Source organism: Leuresthes tenuis, unplaced genomic scaffold, assembly GCF_036924035.1.
Source record: "Leuresthes tenuis unplaced genomic scaffold, fLeuTen1.0.hap1 SCAF_1, whole genome shotgun sequence".
NCBI lineage: Eukaryota > Metazoa > Chordata > Actinopteri > Atheriniformes > Atherinopsidae > Leuresthes > Leuresthes tenuis.
In genome coordinates, this window is record NW_027325355.1 from 19,097,475 (window position 1) to 19,123,049 (window position 25,575).

Genomic DNA, 25,575 nt, shown 5'->3' on the forward strand with positions numbered 1-25,575 from the left:
AACCATGGACATCATTTCTATTTAGCATTCTACATGTTATTAATTAATGAAAATGTTTAATAATTGATAATAAGTACTTTTAAGTTCTGCTGCTTTTTGCATTTCATTAACCAAATTTTTTTTTAAAAGGAAAACAGCTCGATGATCACTAAATTTGATGTGTTTTTTTATTGTTGGGTCTCTGGGCAAAGTTTACAATGTTTTAAACAAAAAAATGTTATTCGTGTTTCATGTAGAATGCAGTTGCTTTATGCAGTGGATCAGATTTCCTAGTGGCTTTGAAAGCCGTTCAAACGTCAAAAAGTCTGTAAGATGGGAGAATCTCTTCGATTCACCGGCATATGGTGCAGAGTTGGTGTTAATTTCAGCCCTCAGGGTAAATGGATCCACTAAATGTCATAAATGTCACACTAGCTGTTCTAGTGTTTGATGCTTTGTTGGATGAAAGCTGCACGGGCTGGTGCGGTCACCTCTGTCTGCATTGTGTGGTGTAGAGGTGGGGGTGTGGGGGGGATTTCCTGCACTGTTTGGTGGGCTGAGCTTTGTCTCAAATGGGGACACGTGGGCTCGTATTAAAACCTCATTTAAGAGGATTCAGCACAGATGGTGTACCATTGTTTGCGGATGTGTTTATTATTAGAAAATGGGGTGAGTGATGGAAACTGCACCCCCTCTCTCCCCCCCCCCCATTCTCTGAACAAACATACCACACCCACTTTTAACCACTTCAAGCATTCATTTACTCACCTTGCTTGATTTCTTATTGGACTGGGGCACCAACCAATCAGCAGGCAAAGTCAGAAACAAACAAAGGAACCCCTCTTAAGTAAAACAAGACACATGGCTGTTTAGCAGTTAAGGAGCTCTGATTGGTAAAAAAGTAATCCAATTAGGGTTCCAACCAGTTTAAGTGAAGCTGATGTTTCCACAATGGGAAACCAAGAAAATCTAATCTGAGTAAGGGAGATAACAATGATTAGATACACGTCCATTATAGACACACACTTGTGTCACTAAGCATCTTTGTGTATGTTTGCTTCTTGTCATCATCACGCGTGCCTGCGATTGTTCCGAAATTGAGTTTTTGGAGTCAATTACCATAGATTGAAGGCTTTAAAATGAGTGCAGAAAAAAAGCTAAAATCCACACTCAGCTGTCAGAAGTCTTTCCCTGAAACTCAGTTTGCATTTCATCTCACCAGATGGAGTGGAGGCGATGAGTGTGAGGTTGTGTGTGTGTATTTATGCATGCATGGTTACCCATGAGTTTGCACATTTACATATCCTGCACATTTTATCCTCACATCCTGCACTGCTTCACTGAGGCAAAAAAGAAAAAAAAATGGAAAAAGAAAAAAAAATCACTTTCAGACATCTGCTGATGAAAAGGAAAGGCGGGATTGTAAGAGGACAGGACGCATATGAATACAATCATGAATCATCAAGAGAGATATTTAGGAAGTACACCATCAGCACAATTTTCTCCACCCTTCGGGGTGCGTTTAGGGGCCAAAGAGGAGTTATCTGCTATCATCATAGGGGGCACTAATCCGCATGGGCGCAATAAATCCGGTCTGTCAGCGCCTTTGCATTTTGGAACTGGACTGTTAAAATGCACACACAGACGATGCTAAGCTTTAACTGGGAGGAGAGATAGAGGTGGGGAGGAAGGGAATGTGCATGAGAGAGAGAGAGAGAGAGAGAGAGACAGCGAGAGAGAGACAAAGAGAGCGAGAGAGAGAGAGAGAGAGCGCATCAAGTCACCAGGACAGGCTCCACCGTCCACACACTGTAAGGTACCAGTGCGAGCACAAGGAGGCTATATTCTGCTAAAATAATGGATGGGACAAAGCCGGTCATGGAATCCAACGCAGAGGAGACCCAGGACGAGGGACGGGAGAGCAAAGGTACGCTCTTCTTACCGCTGATATTTACATATTTCTTATTTTTTCCTGTTGGAGACATTTGCGTCTGCGCCAGCCCGAGCGGTTTAACCTACTTGCAATGGCTTCTCGCTTGTGCGCGACACAATAGCGATGCTGTTTGGCCTCTCATCCAGTTTTAGGGCGGGTTAAGTAGCAGTAACAGTTTCATTGCTGCGGGTGATAAGAGATCATCCCCACGATTTCGAGCGCAATTGAACGTCTGTTGCTTTATATTGCGGCTGTGGTGGGATTTGGAGGCTGATGGAGGGGAATGATGGGGGTGGGCGGATGGATGGATGGAGGGAGGGAGGAATTTATTTGGTTTGGGTTTTACGGAGCATGCATTAATGCCAATTTGCTTTTACGTTCCTGAATCGTAGCGAGCTTATTTCTGCCTAATGAGCTGCTGATAAAGGGGCCGTGCGCTGCGCTCCGTGCACGGCTGCATTGTTCTCCACCAGGTGGATCCTCCCGCTGCAGCCGCCTCGATTATTATCGGCGGTTTTCAAGCCCCCTGGGCTTGCTGTCTGTTCTGTCAGCGGTGTGATTAATGGAATGCGCTGCGATGGACGTGGACTTCAGTTTTGCACGAACAGTGTTCAGTTCCAGTCGCGGAGCTAGTGGCTGAAAATGAAGCAATCTTGACGCAGATGGCTGCGTCCATCAGTTATAAACCAAACGCACAGACGTGTCCATGAAGCCTCTGTTGGCAGCATACATAACCTGTAAACACCTTTTAAAACCCATAACATCACTTGAGTGCTTGAAAACGTTCGCGTGTTGCCTGCAATGGCCGTGCAACCAACAAAGATCTAAACATTTGTGCGTATTTGTATGAAATTAGGCATCATCCCCCCCTCGGATCATACCCAAACTGTTGCTCATTTTGAGTCGGTGTGCTGTGTAGGCGTGTCTTGGTGTTGGTGGGCTCACCATACAAAGTGGATTTGTTTGTGTGGTTTTAGAGTAAAATCCCATCCTTCCCTTTTGGGTAAAGCAGTGAAAGTAAATCCTAAGCTGTTTGTTCTGAATGTCTTGTTTAGATTTCCCTATATATGAATATACAGATTGCTCAGCTTTACTTTGATGTGTAATTTATGGTTTAAAAAAAAAAAAAATTCCTCAATTCCCTTTGCTACATGAGTCAGGGTTGGTGATACAGTCTGATCTGGTCTGATACTTGTTTGCACTGTTGGCTATTAGAGAGCAGGGTATCAAATCAGTGCACATGGGCCTGGAGGGCTTAACAAAACTTATACCATCCAGTGTTTTTTGTCCTGCTTTATCCCCTCCTGTTCTGTTGATTTCTTTCACTTTTCTGTGCTTAAGATATCTGTTTTAGATAATATTTAACTTCACCATGTGCAAAATAGGGTGAAACTTTTAGATAACTACCGCAACTGTTATGAAATTACAGGTAACACTACTGTTTTGGAATGAAGCATTTCAGGTTGCCTTATTGGTTTGGCTAGAAGGAATATCCCAGCTTAATAAAACGAATAGGCCCAGAACTGGCCTATTTCTGGGTGGTGTAACTAAAACAAAAGCATCTTACATTTACAGATGCTTCATCCAGGGCTTACAAATGGGGAACAATATCCAAGCTTCAGTAGCTCAGGCCCAAAATCCGACCAAACAGCCATTTTTCAAATATTGAATTTCAATATTCAATAAATGAACCGACCCTAGATTACAACTAAGTGCACTGACACTTATCTTCAACCCCTTTTCAGTTGTCTCGTTACAACTTGGCTGCCAGCCTAGTCATATTTCTGGGTCACATTCAGTCCCTGACATAAGGTGTAGAAAAGGTGGGTATTCCTTAGTAGTGATTTTTCTTTTTAAATGGCATTACATAATTTTCCCCTGAAGCATGCTGCTACTCTGAGACCAGCGTCCAATAAGAGGCTTTATCATTCAACTTAATATGACAGTGTGGGCGAACTTGTTTGTTGCCCCAAGTGATAGTCAAGTGGGACAGCCTTATTTATAACTTGTGATTAGCCCACTGGATTCCTTAATCACCTTTTTTATGTTGAAAGCCTTGAAATTATAGAGGTGCTTTCAACCAGTTCAACCAGGACTGCTTTGCGCAACCCACCTACACTGGCAACCCAAAATAGACTGGATTTGAGGATGGCCTGTTTATCGGTGTAATCATTTGACATCTGGAATGTGAGCATAAGCCCGTAGCATCCGTTAAGAAGCTGAAGATTTACAGTGGGGGGCAAGAAGGCGAGAGCACTCATGTAAGGAGCTTGTGTCGGCGTGTGCCAGAACTTCTGATTCACAGAGCGCGTGGTTGAGGTTTTGAGAAGACACTTGGAACTTACAAAATCAATGAACGTTTTGCACATTCTGCAATATTTCAAAAGTTTAGGGTCGAAGCAGCTTTTAGTATAAGACAATAAAAAATCCAAGTTAGATGTATTTATAAATGCAGCGGACGTGTCTGGTGTGTGTTCAAGTTGTGTCATTTGAGTCCCCATCTTTGCTGTGGCTTATTCCTGTTCCGTTATCAGTGAGTTGATTATTGCTTTTTAAAAGCCAGTGTGATAACAGTTTGGTGCAACTTATCATGTGATATCAGCTTAGTGCTGTTATCAGTTTTAGAAATGAGAGGAAATTGTAGCAAGGAAATGGCAAAAAGAAAAAGAAATGGTTTGCTTTTGAGTGCATTAAACGGTAACTTTTAAATATAAGCGTTGATATCTTGGTCACAGTTTTTTTAAGTGTAAGAAATGGTTCATTTGTGAGATTTTATTTGACTTTTTAAGGTAAAAAAGTCACGTCTTATTTCAGTTATTTGTCTTCAAGTCATGCACTAGTATCAGCTACTAGTATCGGGGAGTCATTTCAGCCTGAAGAATGTACACAGGCACTGCTTATAATCCTGGGGCGTAGGGAGTGTTGGTGGGTATGGATTGATCTTTTTATATGATCACATACTTGAATCTCTGATTTCATTAGTATGAGACAATTTGTTTGGACAACGCAAGTGTCTCACGAGATGTTTTTATTTTTACCTTTAATGTGGTTCCCTCAAGCAGCTATGGGTGCCTCAAAGTGGCCCTGAGCGCATATCATCTGTCCTCCCCTGTTGTAAATGAGTAGCCAATTCACACATATACACACACACACACACAACTCCCTTCATTCTGCATGCATGTGTGTTGGTGCTCTTACATAACCTAGCGCTGGCTCGCCGTCCTCTGATATGATGTTCTGATCAGAACCGTTAGAGATTACATCATCGTCTAGAGGGTGCAGGTTTTGTTCGATTTTCTGCATGGAATGGCAGAGCTGCTGCTGCAACACAGAGTTTTTCTAAGACCTTCAAGAGATTTTATTTGAAAAAGATCTAACTGCATGGGTTTGTGTGTTAATGACAGAGGCAACCTATCTGTCACAGGTTTGTTGATAATGCAGCTCTCCAACATCACAGCAGTCTCCGCCGAAAGTCTAATTTGACTATTAATTCTTAGTTATGTAGCTTCATAGCTTCTGCTCAAACCTGTTTTTTTTGTATTCTTGCTGTTGAGTGTCACATTTTGGCAGCTTTTTGTTATCTGTGTTAGTACTGATCAGTCATGTTTGATTCGGCTTTGGTTGGGCGACAGAAGACACAAAACATATTTACTGAAGCATCATCTCTAAACCACTACTATTAGATTTGGCTGATGATTATTCACATTTTAATTAGCTTTTAAACTGAATTCTAATTGATCTACATTAAAACAATGACCGGAACAAGACATTGGAAGTCTACTGAATCTGTGGATTAAAGCCACTGCATTCCCAGAATGTTGGAAGTCACACAAAAAGGCAATCAGAAATCTAATTTGAGTTTATAGAGAATGGATAAAGATATTTCATATTTCATGTCAGCTGTTTCTACCCAGACTACCTAAAATTAATCTGTATATGCCAAAAAGTTGTATAGCCAGAACTGTTTTTGCTCAACCTCACCTGGAGCAGAAATGCTTTATTAATTAGTGCAGTTCCCAACCATTTTATATTGGGAGAAAAAAAGAAAAAAAGACCAGTTTAAACAGTTACTAAGAAAATCTCAACTTCCAGCTTCTGAAATGTAATTTGTGCTGGCTCTCTGAGAGGAGAACATTAAAACCAGTGTGTTCTCTGATGCAGGCCACATTTATATCAGTCATGTGAGAAAAAAGGGTCCCAACACAGTCCCGCTGAGTGCAGGCTGAGGCCTTAAATCTAAAGGCCAAACCCTGTTTGATGATCATCAAGAGGAGCTGGACTGCTCCCCATTCAGTTTGTGTTGGGTTCCCCTCCTCATTCTATTGAACTCACTGTAGAAAGATAAATGCATGATTGATATAAAACATTTTAACCCTTTGGTGAACATTTATGTTTTCAAAAAATATGAGTCTTAGTTCAACTTAAATTGAATTCTTCATCTGAGTTGATATATATATATATATATATATATATATATATATGTACATGAATCTATCAGTATTGTATTCAAACACATCTTGGCAAAAGTGCAGCAAATATTGAGACGGTAACCCGCAATGGCTTCTGCTCCAATTCTTAGTAATGTTATTTGTTGATACTCCGCATTGTAATCCAATTTACAGACGAAAGCACAGCACTGCTGCCGCACACACAAATCCTCAGCTTCTTCTCTACACTTGTAAAGGATTGAGAGTTTACAGAAAGCCAATCATTATTTGCCTTCTGCATGTGTGCCATAACTTCAGGGCAGAAAAGTAGTAAATTCATTAATCTTTACACATTTATGTACATTAGCGTTTCACATACTCTCCTTTCTTACCTTCTGTTTGGAAAGTAGATTGGAATTTATAGTAATAAGGATTCTTCAATCAGGTCTATAATGCAAGATGTAGTATAGGCTTTTTTTGAGACATGGTTTGGTGTTTGACACACCTACAGGTGTCACATAGTGAAACATGAGTTGCCAAATTGTTTACCTGACCACCTGTGGCCGACACCTGCTGGTTAACACACACCCACATCTACTCTAATACTATTGCAATGAGTCTCCTTCTTGGTTTTGTTGCAATAACAGCTTCATACCTAAACGCCTCTTCTAGAGAGAGTGACGCTTCAGCTTTGTGTCAAACCTGATGGGTTTCGTGTTGCTTTCAATTAGACTTTGCATGCAAGGAATCCTAAAAGCAAAACTCAAAAGAAAAGCCTGTTTCATGCTTAAATCTACCCACGCATCTTCTTTTCATAACATTTCCACCTGCTCATGATTCTGCCTTCGCATGCACTGAAAACTGTCCCATGTGTTCTCAGATCTTGACTGAGCAGATTAATTGATTTTTTTTTAGTGATACAACTTATCTTATCCCTGATCCCCCTACTTATCTCTCTTTCCAACAAACATACATACTCATCATGCACACATCCTTTGCCTATCCTCCTCTCGCCCTGAAGGTGTGTGAGGTTGTGGGAGCATGTGAAAGCCGTCACACAGAGAGAGGCTCATGTGTTCTTCATTTGAAGCCATTTGCCCAAAGCATGCTGTCAGCCTCCATCTGGATATGTGTGTGTGTTTGTGTGGGACAGTGTCAGCATGTGCGCTTGCATTTGTTTACGTGTCAGTGACCAGGAGTGGTTGAAGGGAATGTCTGTGAGTGTGTTTTGCTTGCACTGAAGAAAAAGCTCTATTTTTGTGCGAATGTGTGTGGGTGAGACCTCGTGGTCCACCGTTGTGCTCAGATTCAGCCCTCTCTGTCCCCACATCGTGGCCACATTTTTATTTAAATCTGCTTTCTACTATCATGCACAAAGCAAGCAGTATTTAGCAGGACTCTTCTTTTGCATCAAGGAAAATCCCTTAACATCACTTTTCTGGGGGTTTTGGATTAAAATGAAAGATCTGCTGTAAATAATACATTTTAAACTATTATGTTCATTGACCACAATTACTTTAATTTGGGATTCCATCTGACTGACATGAAAAATACCCTTTATCTTACAATGGCCTTTTATCCAGCCCCACTGTTTATCCTCAGTTTCAAACAACCAGTTTTGGCTCCCTTCTCTTAAGCTCCCTTGAGATATACACTCCTTTTCCATCAATCCTGGCTGTTGAGTGTTACCTTCATAGCTATGTCGGAATGAAGCCATGATAACCATTAACATAAACAATGTCAAGTGGCATTAAAATACTTCCAACTGTATACTGTTTTCCTCCATTTACAAAACAACTTCTATCTGCCACCACATAGGGCTGGTTGGTGTATTGAATTTCTAAAGTATACATGTAGGATGAGACAATACCATTTTTATCAGTTTAACTTGATGCATTACCTACAAAACGGGTTTCATCCGTAAAGCAGGGAAACTCCATCTCACTCGCACACACCCCTATTCTCTCCCTGCATCTACAGGCAGACCAAGTGAGCAAAGTCAGCTTTTGTCACAATATTTAGTGACTGTAACAAACCTCGAACCCTGATGTTCACAGAAGAGAGTGCCCATACTCCAACAAGAGCGTAAGGTCTTGCAGGCAAACGTTCCTTCAGCAGAAGCTCATTTTGTCGTCTGCACAACAGTAAACGTAAAGTTTTCTCAAAGCTTGTATTTGCTTGTGAATCCAGACAATATCAGCCAAGCAGTATTTCATTTTTTTTTTAAAGTCATCTTTTCATGCAGAGTCGCAGACATAAAACTCAACGCTACACTCCTAATGGGCTGCATTTTGGTCATCTTTTCATACTTGTTCCTTTGTTCATGCAAACAGCCAAGGCTTCTATTTCAACCCATTTCATCTGCCCAATCTGTAAGACAGGCAAAATTCAACAGAATTATTTACTGTCAGGTGTGTTGTTGAAGACATGCAGCAGTGGGCGTCGTCTATCAGCCATAGACAGGAATCAGCGGGCTCTCAGTGTGGACAATCAGAGAGGATTTATGATGGGTGGGTCAAGCTAACCGCTGCTCGGAAAGGGGCTGGGGTAAAGTAGAGTAGAGTGAAGTTTGCTGCATCTAAAAAAGCTCAAACTTGAATGAATTTCATAGAGGTTCAAGCAAATGTATTAAGGATTTTTACACTGCACATTTCTGCATTAAACGGGTACACATATTGGTTCCACATAAGCCAACCCATCACTGTTAGCTTAGCTCCCCAATCAGAATTCCTCCCCACTTTTCCAAACTGAATTTGCTCACTCACCTTCAGAAGAGTGCCGATTTCATCCTCTTATGTCAGAACATACTCTATTACAAACTTTATAACTGGCTCTTGGGCTGTCGATATGACAAAACTAGGGATTTGGACTGCTTTGAGAAATTGCTTAAGGATATTTTCACTCCAGTCTGATGAATTACAGACTAAATTCACTGAGGAGGGAACAACAGTGTGTGAATTAATAAAGAAGCAACAGATCTAAACTACCACAGAATCTGAAAGCATCACCCTCCAACATTACATCTATGTTTGCACTCCCAGACTGCAGTAGGTATATGAATAGCAGCAAGTGGCAGGTTGACGCAGCATGCCTTGTTCCTGAGTGATGCCAGCCTCATCTGGCCTTGCTCCATCACCCACTGATGCCCAATCTGCTCCTCTCATCCATAGCCCATAAAACGCCTGATGCCGATTAGTGCTTGTCATCATTAGCCATGGCTGACATCGATAAGTGACTCGCCTAAATGATGCGTGGGTCATTCTGTCTCAGTTTGAGCCCGGGGTCTGTTTGGGTATTAGTTATTATTTACATTCAGTCAATTACTTTCGAAGGATCTTTTTTTTTTTTAAGCTTTTATGCCAGCTCATTACTTAATTCCTACATTTCTGTGTTTACCATTTCCATGATTTTTAATGAACACCAAGAGGCATGCAAATGTTAACACAGCCTTCAGAGAGAGTGCCTCTGTACTACGGTCAGTGAGTCTTTCTGCTGTAACTCATATGTGAGAGTTCATGTTCACTAGAGCTTTTGTGGCAGCCACACATACACAAAGTGCTCATCTGCCGCATAGCTACAACAAAGTGAATCTCCATAATCACATCAGGAGGTGGGGGGGTTGAGCAAAGGCGAAGGGGGACAGTGGAAGGCCACTGACTTCTTTGACATCTTAAGGAAAGTGGCTTTAGCCACGTTGTTTGTGTAACTACTGAGGCGCAGCACTTCTGGCCAGAGGGGCCATTTTACATTTTGGTGATACAAGACTCAAATAAATAGCGTTGCCTGTGCTATGCTGGCCGGCATATGGTGGCAAAGGACAAGGTGATGGATAATAGAAGATGAAAGTTTTCCCACTGTGTGGGCGGTCAGCGGACTATCTGTCATCAGGGTTTAGAGCTTATCACTCAACCCTAAAGCCAGCTGCTTATAAATCAACTCCGTTACTGATCTGCTGTTAACTGTACTTGCTTAATTATACCTAATCGCCCTCAACGATTACAGCTCTCATTATATAATACACCTCAACTGAAGGCAGTACCCGCAGAGGCTCCTAAACCTCTAATTATTTACTTGATTTATTTTTGCTTACAGTGTGCTGTGGTAGAAACCATCAGATATGGTGGGTCAGATGCAGCTTTGCAACAGAGTAACATTTGTGTGCGTTTCTCTGTTGCATCTGTTGTGTTTTGTGCAAGAGCAACAGCTTTCATGTGTGCCATTTCCATTCATGCATTTCTATATTTCTTTTTTTCTGTTCTTTTTTTCCCTTGCATCATATATCTAACATAGAAAAGTGTAGTCAGTAGGTTTCTTGAAGCGTGAGTCACTGTCCCAGCTGGGAACATTTAGCACTGATGCAGAATAATAAAGACAAAAAAAACCCCAAACAAGTTTGAAAAAAAAAAAAAAGTAACGCCTACTAAAATCTGACTTTTGTCTATAGCAGGCAGGGATACAAGCGGGGTCCACATGACTTCACACTTCAGGTCCCTGCACTTTGAGCTGTATTTCAAAAAGAATTGATGGCTCGACACTGCAACGGACTAAACTTATTTCACCTTAATCATCCTCCAATATCAGCATCTAGAAAAGGTAGGAGGCCAGTAAGCATTGTAGTTGATTAATTTTTCATTAATATCAGACTTATATGGCATTGTTAAAAATGTTGGTCCAACTCTCGTAGGACAGGTGCTCCACTGCCTTTCCTGGTATATAAAAAAAAAAAAAAAAGGCTCCCTCACTCATATTGGATATATGCCACAAATATAAAAACAAACCTTTCAAAACGTGGAAGCTACCTACTCATGCTTAAATCCGGCTCAGAAAGCAGAAGTCTGAGAAGAGAGATCTGCTTCTCGACCAGGAGTAGACAAGCTCGTTTTTTTGCCCGTATTTCTGTGCAATGCTGGTAGCCGCTCTGGGGGTCTTCTTAGCTACAAATTCCATACATCTCCATGGTAGCAGCGCTCAAGCAACCTCTGGTTGGTGAAGAGTTTCAAGATACTGACATAAAAGATGTGAAAAAAAGTTCCATCTGTAATATTTTCATTGGATATCACGCATGGTGACGCCAAATACTGTCAAAGGGAAACAAGTCAATATCCCTCTTGTTTTATTTGTGGGTTTGCTAGCTTTTAAAAGATCCCGGATGTATAATTTAAGTGGGAAAAGGGTATGACGAGAGAACAAATCTCTCTCTGATTAGTGGGATAAACATATTGACCCCCCATAAGAGTTCCAGGGACAGGATTTAAAAGCTGCTTGGTCCATCAACCTCTGTTACGCCATAATGCTGAACTTTTGGCCTTTATAATGCTGCATAACCAGTGCAGGGTTTCTCACAAACTAAGGATTAGGGTCAGTTTTGTACCTTGGGAAAAAATATATAAATAAATAAATACTTTGTTAACAGTGATGACTGCTGGCCTCACCAGCTCTGTGTATTCAGTTTTATCTGCAATAGTTAGCGAAAGCATTTTCCTCAGCGATGTGCCGTTTTAGATCTGAATGTGTGCCAAGATGAGAGAAAGGAAACAGTGCAGGCAAGATGAGCAGGAAATCTGCCATCTCTGTTGTATGAAAAACCATTTCCTTTTCATGCAATGTTTGTGAACATGAAATATAGTCAACAAAAGGTAGACCATCACATGTAAACACACTGCATATAACCTGCCAACTTATGCCTTTTATTATCACAACTGGGGCATTATTCTTTAATCTCGCTAAAAACATCATCACAACATTCATTTATGAGATATGGGAAACCCTTTTTATCAGTTTTGATCCATTTTAATCATTTATTTCACAGATTTTCCTCACATCTGTACGGCACTGTCATGATTAGATTTGGGGCAGTTGAATCAGTGCAGGACAGAGCATATTGTAAGTCCACATTTTCAGTTTTTTTATGCTTTGTCTGCTTGGATTCATCATCATAAAAGTTGATTGAGGACTAAACCTGTTAAATCTGTAGACAACTTGTTACTGAGCTCAAGATTTTCCTTGTGGGTCGTTCCAATTAAAATGTATAGACAAAATGTTTAACAAACGTGCATTATTGACAGGTTATGGTGTTTCTGGGCTTCCTGGTTCAGCTTTTCTTTTTTTTTTGCTATTAGACTTCATTTCCAATCCAGATAATCTGACTGAATTGTTTTACTCTTTTACAGTTAAGCAGATTAATTCAGGTTTATTTTTGGTTGGAAAAAAAAAAAATCAAAACTACTGTGATAGAATTTGCAAGCTAGCAGAATGATCCTTTAATGAACAACCCATTTTTGAGTTCTCGTAAAGGCTAAACAAAAATAAAACAAAACAACTTTTATCCTCACACTCAAGCGGAGAGACGGAAATCTCCCAAGCTGAAGCGCTGACGTTACGAGTCTGTGTTGTTGTGGCTGCAGTCTGCTGCCATCAAACAGATGGGGCTTCTTTTTCATCTTAACCAAAGGTGACGCAGCCATTCACCCCCCTCCCCTCGTGTTTTTCTTTCCCACACCTTTTTTTCCCCTCTGGTCTGCTCTCCAAGGTCCTCTACTCTTGTGAGAATCGACCCATACTGCTTTGTGAGGAAATTGACACATAATAAATACAGCACTACTAAATTTAAATACAGCCGCAGGCAGAGACCAGATCGGCCACTGAAATATTCAGAAAGCTTTACTAACGCCATTATTCCTGACAGATGCACTGTGCGTACGAACAGTTGGCGATAATCATGGTGCGCCACTGGGTTGTACAGTTTATAGCAAATCATTAACAACCAGGAAGGTAGATGTAATCTCTCCATCTCCGCCACTCTCTGTTTGTTTTTATGCGTTATAGACATGCCTGCAAAGAAATCAGCACAGCGAGATAAATGCAGCACAGTTAATCAGGCAATATTACCCAGAGATAACAGGTGCTGCTACCAAATGAGAATACAGTGATGCATATTCATCTCAGTTATTTTTGCAATGCATCTAACTGAGATGTCGGTTTTCAGCGTAAAAGCAACCCATTCAAACTGAGTGACAATGGAGTTTGCAAGGAGTCATACGTTTGACGGATCGTGGGTGTCAGGTGATTGACAGGAAACGGAACAAAAATCACAAAAGATGTCACCAATCGGTGACAGGTTCTTTTTCCAACCACATCTCCTGCGTGCCAGGCCTGATTTATCCAGTCAAAGTGCCTCAATATGCTCTCTTGTACAATAAGAAGGCTTCAGCTTGAATATGATGAGGGGGAAAAACAGAGAACTCTGAATGGAGGTTTTCTTTTGTATCCATGTTCTTCACACACTGGCTTGCACAGGAAACCAGGAACATGGATGGAAAAACTTGAATGAAAACTGAACAATCAACACAAATACTGTTTGTGTAAGGCTTCATTATTATTAATTTCTTGTTAAAGATTCAAACTTAAGAAACAAGTGTAATTTAAAGTTACTATAATCAGTAGTTCATAACACATTAAATTACTGTAACCTCCCCCATGCAACTGACAAGAGTCAGTTGCACTTATTGAGTTTGAAGTGCGGAACGAGCTCATGAACATCATGTCGTTTGTTGAAGTATGGCAGATAAATTATACTCTCTATGAACCAAAAAAGAAGCTGAAAGAAGTGAATTCAGGAATTTGTTATGTGGGTTAATAAGATGCGGCTCTTAATAAATCATAAAGTTTCTTTCTTTTTGTTGGATGCGTTAAAAAGAGCCTTCTTAAAAATGGATAAACTTTAAAGTAATAATACCTCAGTACCGATTATTTCCTCTGTACCCAAGAGGGAAAAAAGAGAATGAATAATGCGATGTTTACATAAATAAACAGGCATGTGGTTGGAGTTCAGACATGAGGCGTTTTCTTCAGCAATACAGTTTAAGTTTGACCCAATTCTCAAAACCTGAACATAAGAATATGGACAGACATACTGTCTGTTTTTCTGGTCGTCCCTTCAGGCGCTTTTACATCCTCATGCTTGCTTTATTTTTGGTTTAACCTCCAGGCAGCGGTTACTATTTAACACCGATCTTTGGGTTTTGATTAAGGTTACATCACTCTGTGTGTGTCTGTGTGTGCGCACGAAGAAAGCACTACGCTACTGCTGAACTGGGTCGTGGGTAACACGTTGCTATGGCAACAGCCATTTGCCGGCCCTGGGGCCAAGAACTGCTTTTCACTTAGACTTTCTCATCCTTTTCTTTACTCACTATGTCTCTCTCCTCACCTTCTTCTGTCTTCATGCTCCTCCTTCGTTTCTTCCTTCCATTTCTCCTCTTCTCAGCCTCCCTCTGCTTTTCTATCTCAATCTCCTCACGTATGCTGCCTTTCTCTTCTGCTTTCTCCCCTCTGTCTTTTAGGTCTCTCTGTGGAGACAACAACAAAGCAAGCGTCCATTATCATTCCTTCACTTAACTGTCAGCCACAAATTCAAATCCATATTTAAACATGGAAATGTTTTCTGGTATTCTGCAGGCCGCAGCAGAAAAGAATGGTAATCCTTAGCTGCCGCTTTTGTCTGGCAAATTATTTTCCGTTCTGTTGCTTAACAAAACAAACAGAAAGGCCTAATCTTTGTCGAACATTTCTTTAGAGTTATGCGCCACCCTTGGTTTGAGATTGTTGGGGTGATATATGAAACAGAATCGTAACAGCAGCATAACATATTGGCTCAGCAATTAACTCCAGCTGGCTCACTGTAAGTGCAGCGTGGGCACGCAGTTGTATTTCAAAGCAGAAACGAAGGCAAGCGTGGCAGAGGTAGAGGTGGTGAAAGGCTTAGGTATAAAACAAGGGAGATGGGTCAGCCTCGGTGTGTCACCTAAATTCTACTCTAATGAATAGTCCATTGATTTCCATTAGGACCGGCTCAAGCTGACCACTACGGCCTGTCTGTTTCCCATTAGCGCACTTTTAAACTGAGGCTGACAAACGTTCATAGCCAGAGGCAGACCGGATAAGGGGGCCGGCTCAGTGTTCAAAAGAAACCAGTGAATTCATCCATGAAGCTGCATGGGGCCCAGGAGAAGAAAGGGTTAACAGAACATATAATAAAAGCCCTAAATAGCACTGATGGCGTCTTGGGATTTGTCTTAAAAAGGCCCCTTTGCTGTCACATTACTCACATCCAGAATAGAGATAAAAGCGGTATTACCCAGAAATTCTTGATTTGCATTTAAAAAACAGAGGGATTACCAAATCTCTTTGATTTTCTTCACGAAATAAAATACGCGGGAAACTACTCAGTTACCTGTTGAGAGTGGCATTTTAGGACCGCATGGAGTGTCAGTACACATCAGCCTTTAAACGGCCCTCATTGTATTGACCAATAAGTCCATCACAGGAATCCACCCAAGAGGCCTGGCCTGCTTGTTGGCTCAGGATTTTGGACCCATCCAGCCTCATCAGCTGCACTTCTCCATCAGCCCTCTTCATTCATTAACATTAATAGGATTTGGATCCATTACGCAACGAGCCTTCGCTGCGTTATGCAACTCAGTCTTCATCAACAGCTGCACACAGATAAGCAGCGTCATCTTAGTTTTAAGTATTTAAGAGTTTTTATACCAATTCATCCAGCTGTGGCCAGATTTTTGGTCAGGATGAAACTTCAAAATATTAAAAGCAATTTTCTGTAACGTCATAGAACCTGGATCTCACGAGGACAGGCTCAGAGATCCTTTTTAAGTTAGCTGGTTTCATTATATTTGTTGTTGAACAATTCAACTAAGAAAAAGTGTGATTTAAAACATCAAATACTATGGATTTGTAGATTTCAGTTAAAGGTGATCCCTCCGCTATTCTGGAAGCATCAGGACTTTTACTCACAGTTTAGTTCATTTCAGTTTCACACATTTAACATCTGTATCATTTACTTCAGTTAGCAAGTGGAGCTGAATGCAAATACTCAAAAAAGAGGAAGAAAGAAATAGAAAATCCATCACATTTAGGTTAAATACTCTGGTGTTTTCGTCCCAGTGATGTTATTGATGATTCTTCCTTCCCTTAGGGGTGCTAGAATCAATTAGCTCTTTTAAACCCATCAATAACAATTGTCCACAAGCTTGCAACACTGCAACAGTCCATTGATAGAAGAGGGTTTTTAATTTCATAATCAAATTACATTCTAGCCATGTTTCAGGAATAGTTTTTCGCAAAGCAAGCCTTAAGTGTTGGGTCTTTTTGCGTGGTTTCATGGCTTTATGCAGAGGGATAACTCCTTATGTTATTAAGTGTCTGAGTATACTGATTAAGCTTGATGTTGATAAAAGCTGTCAGAGGGTCTTAGCTCCTGCTTGTGTGGATGTTTGAGTGAATCATGTTCTAACAGGATTACCTGCCGTGTATAGTGTAGACCATAAAACGCCATAACTGGCACTAAGTGGGTTATTTCCCAATCGTTGGGATCACTTTTGTAGCAAAGGCGGTAAGAACACATCCTCCTATGTTTGCTTTCAGGTAGCCAGGGCTTTACAGATAGAAACGTTTAGATTCAACAAACTTGTGAACATGAAATAGTGATGCTGCAGAGTTGCCGAGGGAGCTAGTTGTCATGGAAACAGCAAAGTGGCACACACAAGACAGTTCATTGTCTTTTTTTTTTCTCCTGGAGTAACTTCCTGCTTTTGCTGGAGGAGTTATTTTTAACGGGAATTATATAAGAGCCAACTCTAGTGCTCAATACGATACGTTCCTTTCCCACTGCGACACTTTTTCCTCTTTACTGTAAAGACGGATGCGCTGTGTCTGCAGCATCTGTGTGTCTCAAGCTGGAAGCTTCGGGCTCTGCCACGACTAAAACAAATGTACTTGTTCATCGTCACCACACTGTGGACACAGTTCAAGCACAAAGGAGGATTTTTAATTATTCACAAACATTGAGAAGTTTTTAAAGTGCTGAGATAAGTATGTGCCTTAAGTGGTCAAATTCATTAGTTTTTAGTTCAAAGATGAAGCATCAGATTCAGTCAGTTTCACCTGAGAGAAAGAAACAGTCTTTGTCAAGAATAAAGGGGGACAATCATAACATTAAAATACCAAATAATCAAAAGAGAGAAAAAAATTCTGACCTTAAGAGGGACTTTTTTTCTGGTAAGGGTGAGAGCATGTAGTGCAGCTTACACACTCTGCTGTGAATGATGCTCCGATTAGCCGCTCGATATGCCTAACAGACAGAGGTGTGCTTCTCCGAGACGCGAGTGTAACGCTTTTGATGCATGCATGTTTGATTCAGCACCAACAGCCTAAACATCCCTGCAGGTTTCTGTACAAGTAAAAACCAAACAACAGTGGACAAAAAGGCTGTCGCGTGTTGCTCAGAATGTCATCAGCAGAGCCGATCCAAGTCACTTTGAGATGTCACATTGCTGCTGTCTGCTCTCTTTCCTCTTGCTGGTTAGAGCATGTTAGGGCATGCAATTCTGCCTTGTTGCCATTTGTGTGTGTTCATATCTGACCTAAATTTTTTGTTCTTGCATCGTCAAAGCTTTCTTTTCGTTGAATGCAATAGGAAAGCACAAATAATCCACTCTTTGTCTCCCTCTATAGGATGTTTCGAGTGCTGCATCAAGTGTCTGGGCGGGGTGCCCTATGCCTCTCTGGTGGCCACCATCCTCTGCCTCTCAGGTGTGGCTCTGTTCTGTGGCTGTGGCCACGTGGCACTGACTAGCACCCTGACCATGCTGGAGAACCACTTTTCCAGGGTCACCAGTGACCATGCCACCCTCGCTGCGGTGTAAGTCCTCACTGTTTCCAAACAAAGCATTCAGTAAAAAAATCAAAAATACAGATTAGCCCTCTCATACCGCTGCTTTAGTATGTGTAAATGTTTGGAAAAGATCAGTGCTTGCTATGCTCAATTATTTTTGTCCCTCATTTGTTGAAATAGACCTAAAAATACTGAAACTACCCCTACAGTTATTAAATATGACAAAAGCCACCCACATTTTCATCTATGATTCACAACCCCCTGAAACTGGAAAGTGTTTCTCAACCAAGTGATTGTGTACATAATGAGAGTAGATAAGAGTTGAAAGTCAATGTCAAAGAGACAGAAATTTATTTTGAGCACATTTTTGGCAAAAATAGAACCTGCTGTCACAAAAGATGATTCAATTTGGCACTTTATTCTACTGTATGCCAAACACAAGGAAGAACTCAAACCAAGATAACTAATGTCAGTGGCCACCATAATACAACGGTCTGATTGTTAGATTAAAAATGTGATTGAAGCCAGTGTTAAGTATAATTTAAACTACTGTTAATATTCTCTAAGGTTACCTAACATTAAGCACCATCTGCATAATGCAGATAGACAGGTAGATTCAGGCAGAGGTATCGCTTGAGTAAGATCCCATTGAAGACGTATTAGATGAAAATTATAACAGTAAAACGGACACCGAAGAATTATCAGGACATTATAAGGACAACATATCCTTGTCTGTGAGCACATGGGCAAACAGGCTGAGACAATAGATGAGCTGCCAGCTAATACAGGGCAGGGCTTTAAATACACAGAAACTAATTAGGAGACAGGACACTGGTGAAACAATCAATGCAATCAACAAAAGAGGGAAAAATCCACAAGGTCAGGAAGTAAACCAAGAGACACACAATGAAGAACTCAAATAAACAACCATGTTTCGTTATTAGTCACATTTTTCTAATTCTAGCTACTGGTCGTATACATTTAAAGTTCGCTAGTATTAGCAATCCAAAGCAGCTGTAAATAGGCATAACATTAGCCATCATGAGCTAGTAGTCATAACTGTCAAAAGCTTGCAAACAGGAGCCACCACTCAGTGGCTTTTTTCTTATATCTATGGAGTCTAATGAATTCATTGTGGTGAATGTTTTTTTTTCTGCATACTATGTATGTCCAGGATCCAGATCTTTCTGTACATCATCTATGGCATTGCCTCCTTCGTCACCGTCTATGCCATCATCCTTTTGGGTGAGGGCTTTTACACCACGAGCGCCATCAAGAGGGAGTTGCAGAGCGACTTCAAGATGACCATCTGCGGACGCTGCATCACTGCCTTTGTATGCCAGCCTTTGTCAGCTCCTGCAAATCATCCCATGTACTGACCCAGTTGCACTGCAAATTAAAGCCACTAAATTAGACTGAAGCACTTTGATGCGTTTGCATCACTTTGTTACATTGTTCTTACTTGAAATAATTTCATACGCTACAGGGGCTATCATGAAGTTGTTGCAGAGGCCTTTATGGGTACATTCACATAAGACGGATCCACACAAACACCCACTTCAGCCCTCGGGGTTACTCTAGCACAGTTTGTCCTTTCTAGCCTAATTACGTCGATTACTGCAGATGTCCAGTTACATTAGCATGAAAACAGTCCGATTTGTGTGTGGGTGGTTAGGTCTTTAAAGGAATACTATTAACCTATTTTCTAAATGCAGTGCAAACTAAAGCAAAGTCTGAATTTCTTCTTTGTTCTCACCTTCCTACTCTTAAGTTCATGTTCCTGACTTACATCCTTGCTCTGGCCTTCCTCGCCATCTTCTGCTTCACGGCGATCCCAGTTTTCCTCTTTTTTAACATGTGGAATACCTGTGCTGCCATGAGGTCTCCAGACGCCAACATTACATCTCCTGACTCCATCTGTGTGGATGTCAGGCAGTACGGTCAGTAGTTCTTCCTTCATTCATGTTGTTTGAGCTGCAGGTCGCAGTCGATGTCTGGCTGTTGGGTAAAGTTAGGTAATATTCACCAACAGAAATGGCTGGTCTCGTCTGTTCAACCCAAATTCACGTGTTTGTTTGGGTTTTTTGTAAAGGATTGTAGTGAAAAAGAGAATGATTGAGGAGCAAACATGAACAAGCTGGTACTTATCAAAAACCCTACAGAGAACAGCAACCTCTTTCTCTAAATCAGTACAAGAATGATATATCTTGTTAAGAAATACAAGGAATCAGAAGCTGCTTTTAAGTAACGATGCATTCCACAGTGGCTCATGCAACACAACAAACATCCCAAGCACATGAGCAATTGTACAACCAACTGTCTGAAAAAAAAAGAAGCAAGATGCAACAAGGTGCAATGGCCCAGTCAAAGTCCAGACTTCAAACTTTCATCATTCAAAATGTTAAATTAAACTCCCTCCCAGCACATGTTGTATCTCCCCTCTGAATTTTGGTTTCCAGCTGAAGTAAAGGAGAAAGAAAATGAAAACACATGCTGTTTTGCACATCTTCTGAGTTCAGGAGACATTCTCAAGACATGCAGGCAAGCCTCAGCAGTGAAAGCTTTTAACTACAAATGACAGAATTCCCCCACCCCCACATCGTAGACTGTAACAGAAGGATAGCAAAAGATCTAACATTTCACACAATTCAAAAGGCTTTACTCTCCATATTAAAATCATTTATTCATCTTGAGCTGCTTTAAATGTCATTTTTCCAAACATGAACAGGTCACATAAAGAAAAACATTTAGATTATTGAGGATCTGATTGGATCTCTGAAAATCCACATTCATGCAGAATTACAGCACAGTAACACTCTCCTGTGATTGAATATCTGGTTATCTGTTTGATGGCCTAATGTACAGTATATGACCCACATTTGGAAGACAGCTGGCCAGCTTACAAAGTAGGATGAAGATCACTTTTGCCTCATTGGCTGTAGCGCTGCGCCATTATGCTGCATGAAATTTTAACCTCAATTACTGGCAGTCGTCAAATTATTGTCAACAGTTCAGAAGCTACTATTGATGAGTGATCAAAGAAACGCTTTTTTTGTTCTGAGCAAAGCATGTCATCTTTTTTCCCCTGACGAGAAGACTGATGAAACGTAGAGAGACCAAAAGAAGTCGAAATGCAGTGCAAATATATCTAAGCAAGTCAGTAAAAAGGATTCTAAAGTAAGAAAGGATTCAGAATAATGACCCGTATTTTTCCAGCAGATGTGTCAGCAGCCGCCCCCTTTCCTTTAATCTCTATGTGAGCCTGATTCATAATGCATTCAATCATACAGTCTCTGGGGTGGGAAAAGCTTCTCGTTTCAGTTCTGTGACGTTTCATCTCTCTGATCCTGCAGGTATTATTCCCTTGAACGCCACACCAGGAAAAGCTTGTGGAGCCACACTGGGAGATATTTGTACCACCAGCGAGGTGAGGGGATAACCTTAAGCTTGATCCTTCCTTTCTTTCTTTCCTCTCCTTCCCTTATCATCTTTCTTTTCATTCACAGTTCTACCTGTCCTACCACCTCTACATCGTGGCATTAGCCGGCGCTGGAGCCACCGTCATCGCATTGGTAAGCTCCTCATGATCACTCTGATAATGTGCTGCTCAAAATATGCACGTTGCCATGGCGTGCTTATCTGTTGCCATAGCAACCCCGCCTCTCACATATGTCATTCTATTGGTTGAAATACTGCCCTGCAGCCTGTGTGTGTGTGTGTGTGTGTGTGTGTGTGTGCGTGTGTGTGTGAGGGGGTCAGTGTTTTCCTCTGCTGTGGAGGCGGACTCTTTGTTTTGCGTCCTGAGAAATTGTGATGCTAAAAAAAAACCATCAAGCACCTCTCCAGATGTTACCCTGGGTCACGAGGAAGCTCTATGTGGTTTGATATTTTACATCCTACTAATCAGGAGGTACAGAGAGATGCCTCAGTATCATTAAACACAAAGGTTTTGTAATGTTTTCCTTTGGTCAAAACCAATTTAGTAACATTTTAGTAGTGCTGAACTAGGGTCAGGGTTTTATCAGGGTCAGGGTTTTATCCTGACCACCATATGATTTTACTGATAATGAGAATACTAGAATCCTCTCTGGTCATTAACTCTGAGGATCTAGTCACTCCCCACCTGTGCTCCAGTCCCATACTGTATCAAAGCTATTCTAAGCATTGCTCGTGTTTAAGCTGGAAATGTGACACCACTTAGTATGTGAAATATAAAGATGTGCACAAAGAAAATAAAGAATTTGGATCAGCCATTTGTTTTCTGAATGGAAAAACATTGTGTTTCTACACCTTGACTTTGGTTCTTCAGTCACTTATCGACATCACCATGCAACACGTTTGTCTAACGCCTGCTGAGTGTTTAGTTTGACACAATTTGAAGAATGACCAGATGCCTTGTTGCCTCTGTTTTTGACCAGTCAGAGGAGGCTTGGTATTTCAGGAGGGGTCTTCAAAAGACAAAAGGTGATGAAACGTACTACTTCAGCGTAAAATAGTAGATAAAACTTGTAAGCCTATTATATTTGACCCCCAAAATGAAATTATGAACCTCTAAATAAGGGTTCTTTAAAAGTAGTACTAGTAAGTATGGAACTCAGACATTGCTTTAGACTAGCTGGGATTCATTGTGCTTATATTATACATTCCGCAACACAATAGTAGTGGTAAGTCTCCCTGCATATCGTGTCCTGGTCTTGAATATGAAAAAAAAACGTTTCTTTTTCCTGCTTAGATCCACTATCTGATGATTTTGGCTGCCAACTGGGCTTATCTGAAGAGTGCCGCCTACACACACGACTACCAGGACATCAAGACCAAAGATGACCAGGACCTGGAGGCCGAGGCGCGCTCAAAGGAGGGCCAGAACTCCTCCTCCTACTCATAAGGACAAGAGATCCTCTCCCACCACTGCCCATCTCCTCTTCACACCACAACCCTCATCCCGCCACACCCAGCCCCCACCCCTCTCTCTGATTAAACAAACCGGCCTCGGTCATGTTTGATAGTCCTCCAACCTCCTGATTCTCCATCCTCTTTCCCCTCTGCATTGCTTATTATGCTGAGAGCTGTGGGTGTGTGCTCACACCAGAGGGGAAGAGAATAGCGGGTCAGGAGAAGCAGCAGGCCCGGACGGAGGCAGATGCTTCCCAACGGGAGAGCTCGCCCGTCGGGGTCGAGCTCAGGTACAGTACAACGGTTCAGAAGTGTGACACCCCCACCTCCCCCAAACCCACCCTGTGCTTTCGGGCGGCGGCTGGTGAACGTGGCCCGGCTGCGAAGGCCTCGCGCCATGAGTCAGCACAGTGTCACGACACACAGCCTAAAAAAAAAGTTAAAAAAACAACAAAAAAAACATTGCTCATCCGTCTGCTTCAGTCACTGGGAAGCCAAGCAGCGACCAACCTCCTTTGTTTTTTGGTGTTTTATATGCATATATATATATATGAATATGAATATATTGTGCGAATGTGTATGAATGTTGTTGTTTTTTTTTAATACTCTCTGAAAAGTATGCCAGGTATTATTATCTTTCTTCTTTATGTTTTGGGGCTCAGATGGTTTTTCTTCCTTTACTTTTCTCTCCATCTTGAACTTTTTATTGCTAACGCTCAATACATTGTTGCACTATTCAAGAAATAAAAAATGAGGGAGACGGAAAAATCCCTTCAAATTACTCCCCACCCCCACCCTCTTTCTCTCTCGAAGAAATACCTAAAAGAATTTCAAATCATGCGGTATCTCAAGGATTTGTGTACATTTACATGATTAAAGTTTATTTAACTGCCACATTAATTAAGACCAGAAGGGTAGCAAAGTAATACTGAAGGACTAGCTTGATGGTTAACAGCTTTCTGTATACGAAGCTGCAGCAGGAGCTCTTGATATTCAACGTACACTCATGAGCGTTGCATCAACCTTCTCATCTAGCCGTCTCCAAGGATGTAAATAACCACGCCAAACTATTCCTTCCTAAGACCTTTGTGGTTTTTGCTACACTCATCACCAGCGGCAGCAAAATTCAACATCATGTCCGGGTCTTAACAGAGACACACACACCTCAGGTATCAAGCCAAATCCGATTTGTGTTCTTTTCCAAAGCCTCACCATCTAAACTCTTACCCGACACTAAAAAAAAACCTGCTTTTGAGAGTAAAGTTCACCTGTAAATAGCTGAAAGATCGACCCACAACTCTCCCTGAAACCGGGAGAACACAATCAGTGTTTCGCCATGCTCTTCTATTATTATTATTATTATTATATTTTTTTTCCCACAAATGTAAGTAAATGTACCCTTTTGAGATATGTGTTTAGCACTCAAATACTAGTTCTGCATTTGATATAATAATTGTAATGTTAACATCTTAAATGATGTGTCGTGAGAGGGATTCAGTGCAGTCATGATATGATATGATGGATTGAGGTGATCGTGACGTATTCATTTTAAAATGTGAAAGAAAAAAAACAAACAAAAAAAACTTTGGGAGTTGATTTTTAATGTTTAATCAGTTTTAGGCAGCTGGGTAATTGTGATTTAGTAATTATTTTACGGAAAATGTTCGTGCTTATTTTTTCGACGGCCAGCCAAAACGAGTGACTCGACAAAAAGTCACTTTTCCTTCTTTACTTTTATTCTTTTATTTTTTTTTTCTTGTATCTTTTCAAACGTCATGCCTCACAGACAAGCCACAGAGACTGTTTTGGATGTTTACACTCAGAATAAAACAAGTCAGGAATTTTCATACATTAATTTTATAACCAGATATTGTTTCATAATCATGAACTAGATTCTATATTGAGCATCACTGGTTAGTTAACCCTCATAAAAACACTAAAGGAGACACATTTTTGAACTTTGATGAGATGAAGCATGTCAGTATCGTCCATGTGTGCAGCTGTCTATTCTGTATAAAAAAGGACTATATTGCCATGTGTGTTATGTTTGATAAATGTACGTGCTTTGCCGCCAGGTTGATGTAATGGCAAACTTCAATTTCCTATAAGACGACGATGCGTGTCAGGGTGTTGTTTCCTCGTTATTTGCATGAAGGAGACATAACTGTGTCTTTGCAGTTTTCCAGGTGATGTGTAGTCATTTGTACTGACAACTATGGTAGGCGGTGTTTCCCCCCCAGCTCCACCCACTCTTTTCTAAAGAAAACTCCATTGTACTTTGATGGCATTGTAGTCCCTGTAGGTGTTTCATGATTGGTTTTATTTTTTAAGTTGGAAATAGTTCTATGACTCCTAGTGATGATTTTTGTAACCTTCTCTAGTAAAACCGATATTTTTTATTATCGTGACATCATGGTCTCCTGTCTCCTTTTTGTTTTTTTGTGAGAAAAAAGAAAATCATTCCAAAAAAAGTTGGGACAAAGGCATCAAAGATGAGCAAAGCGGTGTAATGCTACGTGAAACCCCCTGACAACAGATGGGCAACATGACTGCATTAAAAGAACAATCCAGAGAGGCTGAGGAAGGAAGGGGCTCACCACTCTGTCAAAGACTGGTTAGGTGAAGAGTTCAACAAATTGGTCAAGTTTTGGTCA

The 25,575-nt window shown here is 41.0% G+C and overlaps 1 protein-coding gene across 1 annotated transcript; it reads left to right on the forward strand.

Annotated features, from left to right (window-relative positions):
* Nucleotides 1–1,722: 1,722 nt before the first annotated feature.
* On the forward strand, nt 1,723–25,329 carry LOC140313356 (neuronal membrane glycoprotein M6-b-like). Its single transcript, XM_072391467.1, has 7 exons — nt 1,723–1,906; nt 17,869–18,055; nt 19,203–19,362; nt 19,800–19,968; nt 21,382–21,455; nt 21,535–21,600; nt 22,761–25,329. Exons 1-7 carry the CDS (start codon nt 1,837–1,839, stop codon nt 22,911–22,913), a joined length of 879 nt encoding a protein of 292 aa, XP_072247568.1. The 5' UTR covers nt 1,723–1,836; the 3' UTR covers nt 22,914–25,329.
* The last annotated feature ends 246 nt before the right edge of the window (nt 25,330–25,575 follow it).

What these genes read in the sequence shown, in the direction of transcription:
- LOC140313356 (XM_072391467.1), top strand. Translation starts at nt 1,837, where the DNA reads ATGGATGGGACAAAGCCGGTCATGGAATCCAACGCAGAGGAGACCCAG. An exon ending in CATGCCACCCTCGCTGCGGT is followed by an intron (nt 18,056 to 19,202) that starts GTAAGTCCTCAC and finishes ATGTATGTCCAG; the next exon opens with GATCCAGATCTTTCTGTACA. An exon ending in TGTGGATGTCAGGCAGTACG is followed by an intron (nt 19,969 to 21,381) that starts GTCAGTAGTTCT and finishes CTGATCCTGCAG; the next exon opens with GTATTATTCCCTTGAACGCC.